We start from the raw sequence: 15994 nt of genomic DNA, 5'->3' as shown, positions 1-15994 counted from the left end.
TCTTGACTTCCTTGAAATGAGAAAGAATGTGCTGTTTACACTGATACATTGTATTATGTATGTTACTCCATGGTACTCCAGACCAGCATGAAAATTGATTGTATTTGTCACGATTGTAGTCCCTCCTCCTTAAGGGCGATCCGGCTCTTTTCACTTTGGACTTATTCTGTCCACCTGCCCCTTGTTCCAGCCTCCTTCCCATTCCCCTTAAAAGCCAGACACTCGGTCAGTTCTGGGCTCTGCACCTGATTTTGGTATCGTGTGAGCCCAGGTCCTGATGAGTCTGGCTCTGTCATGGTTTTAAGTCTTTGTTCCTGTTCCCCCTGCCGGTTCCGACCTGGTTCCTGATTTTAATCTCCTGTTTCGGATGGATCGCCTGGCCATGGACTCTAGCTTGTTTTTGGATTCCCTGTCTGGAATACTTTTGGATTGTTTGCCTCGGCCACACCTCCCCCATGCACCAGCGCACATTGGACACGCCCCCCTGTTTTCATCCCCGTATTCCTGCATGACTTTTCCCCTGTGTTTCCTCACTACTTCGGATTGTGTCGTCCACATAGGGTCTGGAAAGAACTGTTCCGTTACAGTATTTAATGCTCCAGACACAGATTTTGTAAAATTGTCGTTCCAGAGTCTAATGAGTAAATGTCTGACCTAACAGGTTTTTTTAAAAAAAGTCACAGGTTTTTAGTCCAACATTTACAAGTTGGTATTTAAAAATATATAATGCAAAGCATTCTTGTTAACTTGAGGATGTTTCCCTAAAGAAATATCTAGATGAGATATACTTACTGAGATGGTCTTATGTCCTTTGTCGCGTTTAGTCACAGCCAGGTATGAGAAATTCTACAGATCCAGTAACAAACAATTATCTGTAACAAATGCTGTAATCAACATAATGATTACAGCATTTGAAAACTGGAGCCACATTGCACAAGCCTATTTGTATATTGCACATTGCACACATTGTAACTTGCAATTAAAAATAAATCCAACTACCGAATTACTATCATAAATAACAGAACCAACCATAAATATTATTTAGCGAATCTTCTCTATGATGAATTAATATTTATGGAGTCCAAAAGAAAGTTGCTTGCTAACCTTAAGGTAATCTAAACAATAAAGACTAATAACTCTTTGTTCTGAATGTATGAGTGTAACACTATCGCCAGAGAAAGATGGAAAAACTGGCAGCCAAGTTCCTAATAGTATGTAATTGTTCAGCCTTCTGTTTTCACTTAAAAAGTCTCCTCATCACAAAGAGGTATGGATTTGTGAAACCAGTGGGAAACCCCAGACCTTTGTTGAGTAATGGAACTTTACACACAGAGATTTCAAGTCACGAAATGTACAACAGGAACAGACAGGTCATAGTTTGGAGCAGACTCATGATATGATCTGGTTGGGCTGTAAAATGATCCCAAATGTATTTGCTGGACTGATTGTAAACTTCCTGAAGGCCTATCACTACGAAGCACATAACACTGTAGAGTATTTAGTTTTATTATCTCTGATCCATGCATGGGATGTCTGCAGTTGGCTTCTGTGGACCTTGGGGACAACATTGATGTTGGAAAATGATGTGCAATCATCCCGAAGGACGGTAAAGGAAACATCTTTCCCCTGTGCATTGTTGTCATACAATCATATCAAAAATAGTTTTTCACCACCCCCAAGACTTTCCAATGTAAATCCTCTCACTTTTTTTCTGATATCATTAACACTTATGTAATGTGGATTCAATGACGATTCTTTTCAACACCTTTTAGCGCAGTTGTGTAAAACAGTTCAATTATCTGGAATATTTTCAATTAATTGTGTGCATGCATCCACATTAGAACATAATATCACTGGAACGGTGAAAATGGAAGGAACCCATGCTGCTGGTTGGGTTGATCTGAGCTTCTTGATCTGAGAATTTTATTCAGATGTGCATAATCTTCCACATCTGGATAAGGCCTCACAGAAAGGCCTCAGAGAATCGGCTTCAGCAACATGTTTGCACAAAACATTTACTGAGTAGAAACTGTATCTACATGAAATGAGACTTTATATTGCAAAGGCCAACTGAAATCAAAGCTAAGTTTTGTGTCAAGCTATTATACAAGACATGAAATGTCATTTCCAGCACATGCTAGGATTTACAGGAAGGGTCTGGCTCCATCTTGTGGACAACTGTGGGAAACGCTCTTTTGATAGACTTCATTTGGCTTTTCAACTGGCATCTTAACTGAATGTTTAAATCACTTTTAAAAAGATCCAAGTCAAAACATTTGTACAGCAAAAAATGCCTTTTCATTCATGCTTATGGGAAACTATAAGCATGAATAGCCAACAAAATATATTTTTGTTCTTTAAGAGAGTGCTTACCAAAGCCTTTATTCAAAAAATGGGGACGGCCAGCTATTGTCTGAAGCAAGCACTTCTAAAGTACAACAGAGAGAGAACAAAACACAAAGAATACTGCACAGTGTTCAGACTGTGCGATGACTCTCACAACTATGACTTTTACTAAAAACTCTCAACTCTCAAAGATATTTTTTTAAATAAGATTTTTCAGTTTAGAATTCAGCCACACTGCAAAATATATGGAGGGGTTTTTGTTCGTTCTCAACTTTTCCACAGAAAATCATACACAGATAAACAATGTCATTCCACACCGACAGCAGTGTGGTGTCTTGTGCGGTTCTGGAGGAAGACAAGGCTGACTGTTCATCTGCAGGCTTATTGAAGAGCATCAGCATGTCTACAGAGATGCCTTTAAAGAGACTAGATCCTCTTTCAGTTTTAGGACAGTAATTCTACTGTCTACTTTACTGAACAGTGCAACACATTCATGCACTTCTCTCACAACAAAATCCATGATATTGGTAACCACACAGTAGCCACTGATCTTACATTCCGCAACGAACGATGACAACCACTCCCTCTGTTGATTTCCTGGTTTTGACCTTCTCACATTTAACTCTGCCTCTGCAACTGGTCTGATACCTAAAATGAACCCTCCTGACTGCAGCCATTCTGTTGATTTTTTACTGATGTCACCAGCGAGTCCTGTGTTAAAAACAAAATCCTGACCAAGGCCACCAGGTCCAGAAACAGCTCAATTATAAACTCAAATGGCGTTTAATAAACTCTTGGAAACATTTCTTTCAGAGTTTAAACAGACGCAGACCACAGAAGTGACCACTGTTAAGGCAGTTAATGATTTGCTAGTGGGTTCTAAATGTTTTATCATTGCACTATATCACCTAATACTTCAGCTTTTGATAATATAAATCCCAGCATCCTATAGGACAGCATGGGAAATTACCTAAGGATCACTGGTTCTTCCCTCAATTATGATAGAGATACCCACCTGATATGGAACAGACATTTGTGTGCTTTTTTACATCTCGGTCCACAGCTACGCACCCTGTGACAGCACACAGAGGAGAATGAAGAAGTGTAGTCAGGCTCCTCCAATCCACCCACCGGCGTGCCTGTCACCTTTTAACACTTGACACCTCGGCACTGAATTGGAGGTTCAGTGTCACTTGGAGGAGAGATGGGTACCCTCACCAGCAGCAGCACAGTCTTGCAAGCAATGAGAAAGACCTGGCCACTTAATCCCACTGTGCCCTTGAAGGCCCTGAGCAAATTGTGCACTGAAACCTGGGGAATCAGGGCTGTCGGTTAGTGACGTGACCCAGACTTGAACTTGAGGCCCAGATTTAGAATGGACTTCAGGCTCTGAATCATCTCCAGGTTATTGCACAAATTATATTAATCTGCGAGGATTAAGATAAAGTCTTAATCTGAGATCTGCTGATTCTGGCCTTCTTACTCTGCCGGCAGCCTGGTTCCATAAAAACACGTACAATCAAGAGAGGGCCTTTAAGTTCATTCAGTTTTTAGTAGCTAATTTCAGTGTTACTTGCAAGCCCATGCTTAATGATGCAAGGGCATCAGGTTGAACAACACGGCTGCATAAGCGTTTTCATTCTTCCACTTGACTTTGTGTAAAGAAATACATCCTGTTCTCAATTTTAAATGCAATTCTCTGTAGTTGCCCCCTGTGACCTGTCTGTACTTACTTGTGTGCTGTGCCATGTCTTTTCACCAAAGCTTATAATGTATAGTTTAATTTTGTTCTTGGTTTCACAAAATCAGTTTGCACTGCCATTTTCCCCACTTTCATTTGCTTCTGTTCTATGTGCTATTGTACGGCACTTTGTTTTTTTTTAAAGTGCTCCTAAATCAATTGTTTGATAATGATATAGCGGTTTTCAAGTACACTGCTGAGATGACTTAATGGTTTAACGGTCCTGTAGAAATAACCAGTCTCAGCAGCCTAGTCTGTCAACAAATTAAGTATAAAATGGGAATGTTACAGGAATGTTTTTAAAAGTATTTAACAGACCAATATAAACAAAACATTTTTATGGTTCCTAACTAAAAAAATAATCAGGACACATGGAGAGAGAACAAATCTGTGATGTAAGTGAATTGACTTTATGGATGGTACCGAAATTGCACATTGTACTTTGAGTATTATAAATATTACTAACAGTAATACTGTAGCACATGCACAGGAAGCAATCCAGAAATTACATGAAACAATCAAAACTGGATTTTACATAATCAGTATTTTCCGCATTATTCAATTATGTGTCTGCTCCCTGTTGTTTATGCTAATATCATTTTAAATATTTCAGATACACATTATCCCGACAGACCTGGTCTGAAAGCTGATTGAGGTGAATGGACACAGCAGGTGAACTTGGGTTTGTAGAACTGACTTGATCCCTTTGTAGAATTTGATCCCTTTGCTCTGTTCCCTGTCCCTAACACACCCCTTGCACACCTCTGCCTTCTCTTACAAAGTCTGGATAGAGCACTTAAAATCCCTTTCCTTAAAGATTCAATTCAACCTCCAAATACTTCCACTCTGTCACAGCGTTGAATTCCAGCCATGAGAAGAATACTAACAGTCCACATGCTGGCTGTAAGGAGGGTCAACATCATAGGCTTCGTCCAGGGGGTGAATGAAACTGAGGGCTCTAGTAATTCATTTGTATTAGTAGTCCATTTGTATGACAATGTGGTGGGTGGACATCCTAAGTGCTTTGAGAATCTCTTAGTGCTGAAAAAGAGTCAATAATAGAATTACACCAAAAACATACTGTAATTTTTTAAATGTTTTTTCCACTAGTTAAAAGTGAAATTAGAATGCTGATGCACGCCAATACATCATCTGGAAGAAGGAATACATAAAAAAGAGCAGGGAGTCTCAAAATTGACACAAGGGAATGTTTTATTGTCTGGAAAGAAGATTTTGTCAGTGATGTTTTTGAGCTGGTGAGAGACATGCAACAAACGCATCTTTTGTGGATTATCACTCAGCGAGAGGGTGTCATGGTCGTAGTGCATTGTGGAAATCTCAGCCCTATAACAACAACTCAGTAATGAGTTCTTCTCTTCATCTTCAGGGTACTGTGACTGACAATTTCAGAGAGGAACTAGACACTTCGAAAAGTGAATGTTGGAATGCTGCGGTTGTAGGTTGCACATCATCTTAATGTCCACCCAGCAATCACTTCTCATCACTCAGACTATGTTAGAATGACTGGTAGTGTTAATGATCATCCACATCCTGGTATCTCATACAGGTATGTCACCACAGCAAGACAGGACTGGAACAGGACTGGAGCTGTCATCTGTCTTGAAATGGAGCAAGTAGTGACATACTGACGACATACTGTAAGGCAGAGGCTATTGTTTGTGGTGCTTATGATGTCTTTTCATGGCCAGATGTTTATTCATTAATATCATCTGCATGGCAATACTGAGTAGCAGTTGAAGGTAACCTTGGTCACAGATGATGTGAAGATGTCAATTCGTCTGATGCGTCAAGGTTTAATTGGAGTTCTGCTGATAGCCACCTCCTTGCGACTGTAATTAATACCAGATTAAGCAATTAGCAAGAATTATTGAATGTGAGGGGTTTGGTGGAAGAAAAGTGATGGAATGGGATGTGACTAATGATTGAATTATGATTCAAAGATGTTGTTAATTTAAGGCTACAGTATGTGTAGATATTATTGTCTTTCCACTGTTAGTGTCTCCACATAGCCAGGTTTAAACAGGCATTCTTTCGTTTACACATGGTCCAATGTCAAATTACCCTGATCGCCCATTATAAACCCAAATTAAGACTTGTGGAACATGTTGAACCTTTAGATTCAACTGTGACATAACACATAGATACTTGATGTTGAAAGCAGTACAGAGCTTTTCCACGGTGATTGGCAGTTCTCTTAATCATCTCTGTGATGGTCAGTGTCTTCTAGACTGCAGGCATGTGTCAAGGTACAAGGTGATCACAAAATCAAACAGTGCTTTCGCCATCTGAACTTGTGGAGTGTCAGAAAACTATTTCACTCACAGAACTGCATTTTTATGATCTCTCAGTGAAGTATGATTTGGAAGGATTATGTCACTTTCACATGGATGGCAGTTGGTACTCAACCAGAGAATACACATCTGAGAAATCATTTGCGTAATTACTGTCAGATTTGACAGTGAACTTAAAACTAGAAAAATACAATTTAAAATAAAAATGAAGTAATAAGTTATTTTTGTTACTTTCAAAACCTTATTTATTATATAGTTCCACCAGCTTCTTTCGCCTCACATATGACAAGTCTTTTGTGAAAATATTTGTCCGCTTAACATCCAAAATGCTTACGAACTTCACATTTCTGTCTTGAAAGCACTGCTTACAGGAACTTTGTAAAATCCTGTATTTACTTTTAGAATATAAATGAATAATGATTAATCAGATTTATTTTTTCCACACCATAAACCTATTGCTAGATTTGAACCTTCTACACATTGCAGTGAGAGCAGCAAACTGTGCTGTTGGGAAGAATTAATTGAAAAGCAATCCTTTATTGTATTTGAGATGCTTTTTGATGGCATTTATCAAGGAATACTGGAATTAAATGAAAAGACCACAGAAACAAATCACTCTACAGGACTTCAAGCATTAATACAAAACAGAGATGCAATATAGAGCCATTGATTGGAAGGAAATCACATTGAGGGAAATAAATAATAGGTAATACAAGACAAGACATTGAAAAGAAAAAAAGCTATCACATAAAAACAAGGTATGTACACAGGAAATATAAGACAGTGACTGAGGCCTTTGATGCAATTATTTATACTTTTATGGGCTTAAAAGTTTCCTTATAAAGGCTGGAATAAACTGAGTGTGATGAGATAATTTGGACAATGCAGAAAAGGCGCAGAGGATGAAGAATGCTCACAAGTGTTATTAAAATTCAGGTCTCTGTTGCCTGTCATATGCTTCACACCACGATTGCTTTTAAATGTAACCGCAAACATTCTTTTCAGCTCTAAAGAAAGTCATGAGTTTTGGCTGTTGATCGGCAATGTGTGGTGAAGACAAATATCATGGATCCAAAAATTAAAAACACCACCAAGGACAATAACACTATATTAAGATGTTTTACGTGTTTATGTGCTCCTACAGTACATTTTTATAGCATTGCATGAAGGCAAATGCAGACGTGAAATTTCCATCTAGGACCAGTAATTTTATTGAGGAATTTTTAATGGAGTTTCTCAATAACTCAATTACATTACAACTTTAAAGTGGAAAGTCTGAGATTCTGACTGTTTCATGCTGTTTGCGCAATTGCAGACCTCTACCACGCTGATGTGTTCTGAATAAGGCAACATGGGCTTTTTCCCCCTGTTTTTTTGTGTAATGTTTCACCCTTTTTAAAAAAAAAAAAGATTCACAAAGAAACAGGTCCCTCGAGAGATCTTGTTTGGCAGTGTTGTTGGTGCTTCCTGAGATATTAAAATGATATCTTCTGATATCTGCACGAAAATGTGAAGAAAACAATTCCAGCATATTCTATCTAGTGCAATGTAGAGCCCCAAAATGGCTCGAGCAATAAAATCACTCATTTGGAAGGCTGGCTGAGCCCATTGGTTTGAAACTAGGTGATGTCCCAGTTTCAAAGTGTTTATTTTTTTTCAAAGTAAAGCTTCAAAGCATTAAGGATACTTATTTCCCTGGAGCTACACTTTGCAATGAACAGTGTGGGATAACCTTTGGGCTGGGTGGGTTGGAGTAAGACAGAATGTGCTCTGCTTACTAGCAACAGCCTCTGTGATTTACTGAGCACATACAGTATCGCAGTATTGTCGCCATTAGACATAACATCACTCCTCTAATCCAATTAACTGCTTGAAGCTATGCATCTTGCAGTAACATAAGTATAGTTACAAATTAAGGAAGCCATTCAGCCCATCTTGCCTGCATTTTATTTTTCAGTAGCCACAGTAATTGATCCAATAAAGAGTGAGGTGGAAGGTTCCGAAAACGCAGAAAAAGGGCATGTTACCAAATGTGTAGGCATGACAGTTACAGAGAGTGAGCTCGGCTGATTAAGGAGAAGAGGGGAGACCCTCTTTTAATCATGGTGGATCAATAAAACTGTAATATACTTTTCTAAAAATTAAAAAACGTATAACGTTTTTACTCTGACCTCCCTCCCTGTTACAGTATATCAAAAGGATGATATAAGAAATTAGAAGAAAGAGATTCAGACAAACCGCAGGAACACTTAATTTCCTTTGTTATAACTGTGCTGTAATGAACTTTATTATTGTATAATATTGCTGAATTAGTAATAAAAACTAGATACAAAAAGTAAAGAAAATGTGCTCTACTGAGAATGAAAATAAATAAGCCAGTGTAAGCTATGATATCATAACAGTGATCTTATTTGGTTGCATACGCAATAATTTAAACTATAGGGAGACTGTAGTAAAGTGATATATATAAATTAATGTATAAGTAAGACTGGACTTGCAAGTAATAGTCCATCAGATGGCTCTACCTCGTTACCCGCCAGAAAGCAAAGGAGAAAACCGGGAATAACTGGGGAGCTGGGGGACAGTTGAAGAGAGTTATCGTGAGAGTGGGATGTCGGATCGGTAGTGTAATGTTCTGTACAGCCAAACTTTTCTTAAAATAGTTCATTGTTCCATACACGCCTCCCTGTCATTCTTTGCTTCATGTGAAGATACAACAGAGACTCCAATGTGTTTTTTTTAGAAGTCCAATATTCATTTCCATGTGAAATACTACAGATAAATGCTAACCATTTCTGAAAAAAACAGAAATGCTAAACAGTGACAACAAAAATATTACCCTGGAGAAGCTTGTTGCACGAGCACCATTTGCGATGTTCCCGGACTGGTTAATCTGCCACTCGCAGAGATTGAAGTGCCTAACCCCCGCGACTACTGATGTTTTACTGGCATTTCAGTCCTGGACGCGCGTGCACAGAATCCTGCCCAAAAAGGAGATGTGGTTTAAATGTCGCTTTAATAAGTAACATATTGGTAGTTTAGCCACAGCCTCTGCCCTTGTTCTCTCCTCAGCTGAACTTCCTAGCAAAATAATTTATCGTTAACCATAACACTGTATTGCTCCCACATTATCAAATGTAATATTTTGGTCATGGGTAAAAAATATTTTACATGTGAGATGAAGACACATCCAGTAGTTATCACATAATCCCTCTTTGTAAGAGGCAGTTGCCACAAAATAGCAGACTGTTGTCTTCCTGGTGAAACCCGCAAGATCAGGTAAGACACAGACATGTGTTGTGTAACGTGTTTATTCTTTGATTATTTTTTTTTAGAAAATGTTGTACACCAAATGAGAATGTCATCGAGATGAGGCCCTGTAGTTGCATCCCGTCCAGTACCGGAGCAACACCTGTCCTTCTGGGGGCCTGAGGGGTCACAGGACATCAACGCAAAGGAGTCTGGTGCTGCTGTTGATACCGAAAGCAATTATATATATATTTATATATAAATATATATATTTAATTTCTGTTTTTGTTGTACTGATGTACTGTACATACAGTCGTGTGACAAAAGAATGGTGACACTGCCCATGTCTTTAAAAGGTGTGCAGATGATTTCCCCCTGCTATATTAAGAAAAGTTGTGTGTGATTCAAAGTAGGGGTGAGAAACTCCCGGCATTTATCAGGGCTTCTTAGTTCAGGTCCCTGTGACCCCACTGTCTGCTGATTTTCATTACAGCTGAGCTTCCTAATCAGTTAGTTGAACCCCAGATCAGTTGGACAGCTCACCAATTCTTCCTTTTTGAATCGTTTTTAGAGACGTTGGCAATAGAAATTCACAAGAAGCTTGTAAACCACAGCTTTTCAAGATCCAAAGATCTCATGAAAGAAAAATAGACAAAGTTTGAGGTCAATTAAGGTTGCAGTCAAGATACTGAGAGGACAGTCAAAAAAAGTAAACCATCTGAACAGAACAGGGAAGCCCTGGACTAAAAACTGTTGACTGTTGTTGTAAAAAAACATAAAGGATAATGTGGATAATTTTCCTTGGCTTTGCTTCCAAATAACCATCCCACCTCATTTACAGTAAGTTGGTCCTTGCAGGTGGTTGTCTTCCTGGCTCTCTGGCCTGGTTGTATTTCAGCATTCAATATTTTAGCACAGCACAGTAGCACAGCTGTCACGGTTATAGTCCCCCCTCCTTAAGGGTGCTCCAGCCCTTTCACTTTAGACTTAATTCTGTGCACCTGATCCCTTTTCCCAGCCCACCTTAAAAGCCAGGCGCTGACGCTCATCCTGGCTCTGCATCTGGTTTCCGCACCGTGCGAGTCCGGGACCTGGAAGCGCCTGGCCCCGTTCCCCGTTCCCCGTTCCCCGTTCCCCGTTCCCCGTTCCCCGTTCCCCGTTCCCCTTCCTTGTTTGGATGGATCTCCTGGCTATGGACTTACTCTAGTGTTTTTGGATACCCTCTATGGATTACTCTTTTGGATTGTTTGCCTCGGCCACACCTCCCCCGTGCACCAGCGCACTTTGGGCATGCCCCCCTGTTTTCAGCCCCGTATTCCTGCGTGACTTTTTCCCAGTGTTTCCCCACTTCTTCGGTTTGTGTCGTCCGCATAGGGTCTGGAAAGAACTGTTCGTTACAACAGCACTACTGAGCCTACTAGATATATTTGTACCTTAGCACTCTATTGCTTCAAACGAATCATTGCCTTAATGTTTCAGGTACCATAAAAACTCCAGTTGTGTAGGTACTGTGAATACAATTCAAAACAGAAAGTAGTTTGATTCAGGATTCAGTTAAGAAACCGAGAACTCGTTTGGAAAGAAAATCATCTTTGAAATGCATTTTGAAAAAGTACAAGCAAGGTCCCAAGCAAAGTTTTCAAGTTGAAGACCGTGAAGGAATGAGATAGGAGTTTTTAGGGAAGTAAAATGGAATAAAATAGATTCGGATGGCAACATTTAAACTATATTCTGCTAGAGTCACAGAGCAGACTCATTACTATAATAAATCAAAGTCTAAAAAACAGTGCTCCAAATGGATTAATGGATTAAATAAAAATGGAAGAAGAAAATGTTTATAGAGAAATTAAAAGAAGATCCAGTTAAAGAAACTGAGGACAAGGAACTGCAAGCACAAACCAATATACTGTAGAAAGGTCAAGAGTGGGATATGAAACTACAAGAAGATGAGAAAGAAAAGACTAATTGAGGAAATTAATATTTCACCCTGGTGCTTACGGAGGAAGTGATTGGCAACCTGGCTCAAACTGAAGAAAGGCAGGGGTATGTATTACAGTAATTGGTCTCAGCCCTAGAATAGACAGAACTAAGAAGCTGGAGCTCTTAAAACATACACATCTTCACTGTTAACTGAACTAAAGGAAATGGTTGGATGTATTTTAAAACCTTGACCAGCATTTGGGAGGTTCAGCAGAGGGGTCATTACTATTGACTGGAAAATTACAAGTGTAGCATGCATGCACAAAAGGGATGGAGAATCCTTTTTGTCCTGACAGCTCTAATTCTGTTTTATAAAAGGATGAGAATTAGACATACATTAAAAGATTCTCACAATGGTAGAATTATTCTAGAGGGTGATCAGTATGTATTTAGTAAATGTAGGCCTTACTTAAAAAAACCTGTTACACATCTTTCAAAAAGAAACAGTAGGAATTAATTCAAAAAGAGCTTGTGAGATGGTATATTTAGATTTTATAAAAGGTTTTGATCGAGTTCCAGGTAAAATAATATTTCTTAAATGGCAGGCTGGAGATATCAAAGGTATAGATATGTATGTGTTTGGTCTGAGAAGGGGTCAATGGATAGAAAAGAGAGAGTACAGATGAAGGCTGAATGTAATCAATAGTGAATTAGAAGTATCTGGTTTAAGACTTAGTAAGTACATTTAGTAAACTGGTCATGTTTGCAGATGATCCCAAAATAACAGGAAGTTGTAGAAGCTGCAAAAGAAATGCATGAAGAAACGATTCAGGACTGACAGATGACATGTCGTCTAATGCACATTTCGAGTGTTACATGTATGAAGCAAGAAATAAACTGAGTAAAAAATAAATGAACCATTAAGAAGTGGCTTATGAAAAAGACTTGGGAACTTACATCGACAAATCGTTTTCCCCCTCCAGACAATGCTGGGAAGCAATAAAATGCTAAACAGAATGTTATGTTATGCTACATACAGTACTCAAAGGTGTAGAATTTAAATGAAAGTATGCTATCTTTAAACTGTTCAACGTAATAACGAGACCTGATTTAGGACACTATGCAAAATTTTAGTCCCCATGTTATGAAAGAGACATTACTGCTCTGGAATCAGTCTAAGTGAGACTTGCCAGACTTAAAGGAATGTCTGACATTGTCAGGTTAAAAGAACTGAAACTTTTGATTTTAAGTCTCAAATGAAAAATACTACAGTACGAAGGGACTTAATTATTGTATTCAGAACCCTCAACGGATAGCAAAGACTTCTGGAAGATCAAATAGTGAGACATGAAAGGAGGACACAAATAAAAACTGAGGGATATTGAATTTAAAACTGAGAATAGGAGGCAATTCTTTACGCAAGTAGTTCTGTGAAGACTATGAAGACGTTATACAACATGTTGTAGACATTGCCTCACAGACCTACAGTAGACTCATGTACTGTATTAGTAATAAAACAAATCGGAAATACCATATGGCTTGCTTTGTATTCTGTCATATTCTTATCAGTATTTTCTCCCTTCTGTAAAATAATTAAATAGTGATTTTATCAACTTTGTCCAAATAAAACAAGTAAAATGTAAGCATTTAGCAAAAGATGGACTGTTACACATTTGTTTTTAAAGAAATTAGCCTTAGGTCTAAAATTGGCTAGACTTATCAACAGGATCTCCTAAAAAACCTGTAAAAGAACTGTAAGAAATTTAATCTAGCCTCAATGACTCACACGAATGCTTGAAGTGTGCATTTATGTTACTAAAACCTAATTTTATTTTTACTAGTCAAAGGCTATATTTGAGAAAATAAAAACGTTTTGTTTTTAACTTCCAGACCTGGAAACTGACTAAAACAAATCATAAGAATCTTCACAAAATTAAAACTAAGTACTTGATGCTGAGCATCTATTGGACAGAAGCAGGAACCGCCTGGGAAAATTTGCATCCTTCAAATAGTAAGTTTGCAATCTAAAATTAGTGAGTGAGTGGAAATTTTGACTTAATCCAGATCCACCATCCCAGGGTCAATTAGGATTATAAGTGCGTATCTGAAACTCAACACAGCTGTAACACTAAAATTACGTCATGTAATTCATAAAATTGATGAACTGCAGTTTAGTTACTGTCATCCTTTGGTTTAAGGAATTTTATAATTTAGTAAACATATGTGAATTGTTGCAGATCATCATAAATCTGGCTAAATTAAATTATATCACCTTTGTAAATTTGACACTGGAAGACATCATGGAAATATGAATCCAAATGCATTTAGAAAACAGAGCATCTTTACCTCATTCATAGAGTCTGTGTACAGCTGTCGAAAACAACTTACCAACTAGGTGGCACACAAATGAATAGGTGTGCTTGGCAATCTTTAAAGGAGATTATTAAAATTAAAATGTCCTTGCCAGCAGAATTCTGTCAGCACAGGGGGAACTTAGTGACCTTTGTTTTAGTGGTATTTTCTAAAAAGTTTATGATTTATGCTGGAACTGACGAGATAACCTTGTTCCACAGTTGTTTCAAATTTAGACTGTGCACCCTAATGATCAGGGTTCTCAACACCTCATCATAAGGTGTTGAGAACCCTGCTTGCAAATTCTCGTACACAAAGTCACATGATGGGGAGCTACAAGTAAAACATTTTTTTAAATAAAATGAACTGCTTGGAGTTATATTTGTTGTAATGAATAAACATTTATATGTACAGTACCTTGCATCTAGGATCATTTTTTATTTAAGGTACATAAGTGTAAAGACCCAATATTAACTATCATACTCCACTAATAATGCTACTGGATGCAAGCAGAGTCAAACAGTTCCACAGTAATGGATTGTCTGTGTATGTGTGGGGAGAGAGACATGCATTTGTGTGGTATTCATGCACACATTCCACTGTCTTCAATGGAAGACAAATATGTAGCTGTATTTTAATTTTAATCTAATTAGAACTTTTATTTTCTTCCTTTTTAGAGTGTTTCCATATCGGATTAATGACTTGTACAGTATGTTAAGAACAAAATACACATACTGTAAGTCATATAATAAACCTGCTCTGCAGCAATGCCATATATTTATCTCCAACTCCATCTCTGGACAGGTCTTAATTCATAAAATATCAATCTATATTTTTTAATAGTCTTATCCAGTACAGGGTTGTGGTATAGATCCTTATTAAATTGTAATTTTTGAAAATTTACAAAACTTAAATTTAAGAAAAACTAAAAAAAAACATTTAGTTTTTTTTTGGTGAATTAAGTGATTTACTGAAACAAAATCTGACGAACCTGAAACCTTCAACCCATAATTACCAAAAGTACCTTTATTGAAAACATTTTTACTTGTGTAATTAATATATACCTCACCAGGACTCCCAATCAATAGAAGGATGAAGGATGAACTGTGACCGGATTTGGGCTCAACACAACCAGTGCTGGTCTCCTGATATAAAGTGTTCAGTAGCAGAGCTGGTTCTCCTGGCTTTTGGCAGAGCACATTTCACTAGATACCGTTCAGATATCCTTGTCAACAACCCTGGGATTCATGGGGCTGAGCTGTGCACAGGGTAAGCCTTTGGGCTCATGGTTGGTGACTAGGTTGGTGGGTTCAAGTCCACACTGCAGACACTGCTGTTATGTCCTTGATCAAATCACCTGCCTGCTCCAGTCCACCCAGCTGTATCAATGGGAAACTGTGTTGCTGTGTGCTTAATGATGCAGACAGAAATAAGAATAATTTCTGTCTTAATGAGCAACTTTGGCACCAGTATGGACTTAACCTTTTTACCCTGAGACACATGATACTACATTTTTGTGAGGCACTTTGTCAGGTTGCTGTTTATCTCCCTGTGTCTGCAGTCTAACGAGCTCTGATGGTCTATTGGTGGCTTCTAAACTGGACCGAATGTGGATCCTCCATGTCACTAATGCCTTTAGTGAGTGTGGAGCAGGACTCATTACCAGCACTGAGCCTGTTACAGAAGGTGACATCACCTTCTTGGAGCCTGGGTACCCCTGGAATCTGACCTTTCTTCCAGGCAGAATTCACTGCTCTCTGGCGGGCGGTGACCGTGAGGCCCTGAAGCTGGCGTTGCCTGTTAGCAACCATGATCAAATTCTGGCAGGGGCAGAGCTGCGCTCGTCACAGGCTCGGTGATGTCAGCTACAATGAGAAATACAGCCTGAGGCCTCCTTCTCCCCCTAATTCTGGGTGGTACAACAATGGATCAATTGACCACAGGTGTCTAAGCCTCCTCCTGTTTCACTTTAGATCATTACAACTTAAGGAAAACTACGATTGTCCCCCAAGAGACTGCATGTCAGGTTGCAAATGCGTGGTGCTCGAAAAATTCAACTCTAAACTCTGAACGT

General features: G+C 38.6%; 1 protein-coding gene across 8 annotated transcripts in view; it reads left to right on the top strand.

Moving 5' to 3' along the window:
• Nucleotides 1–14336, top strand: part of filip1b (filamin A interacting protein 1b) — a 58814-nt gene extending 44478 nt beyond the window's left edge. For 2 of the 8 annotated variants that reach the window (XM_088626672.1, XM_088626677.1), the window contains 2 exons: nt 4701–4742; nt 9735–14336. In XM_088626672.1, coding sequence (XP_088482798.1) covers nt 4701–4730 — 30 coding nt within the window. In that variant the 3' untranslated portion in view covers nt 4731–4742; nt 9735–14336. Of the gene's footprint in view, nt 1–4700; nt 4770–9734 lie in introns of all 8 variants that reach the window. The other 6 variants (XM_088626670.1, XM_088626675.1, XM_088626671.1 and 3 more) reach the window with 3 other exon arrangements.
• Nucleotides 14337–15994: the final 1658 nt, after the last annotated feature.

Source organism: Lepisosteus platostomus, chromosome 3 (assembly GCF_059453375.1).
Source record: "Lepisosteus platostomus isolate fLepPlt1 chromosome 3, fLepPlt1.hap1, whole genome shotgun sequence".
Classification (NCBI taxonomy): domain Eukaryota; kingdom Metazoa; phylum Chordata; class Actinopteri; order Semionotiformes; family Lepisosteidae; genus Lepisosteus; species Lepisosteus platostomus.
This window is presented reverse-complemented; position numbering and strand designations above follow the sequence as displayed.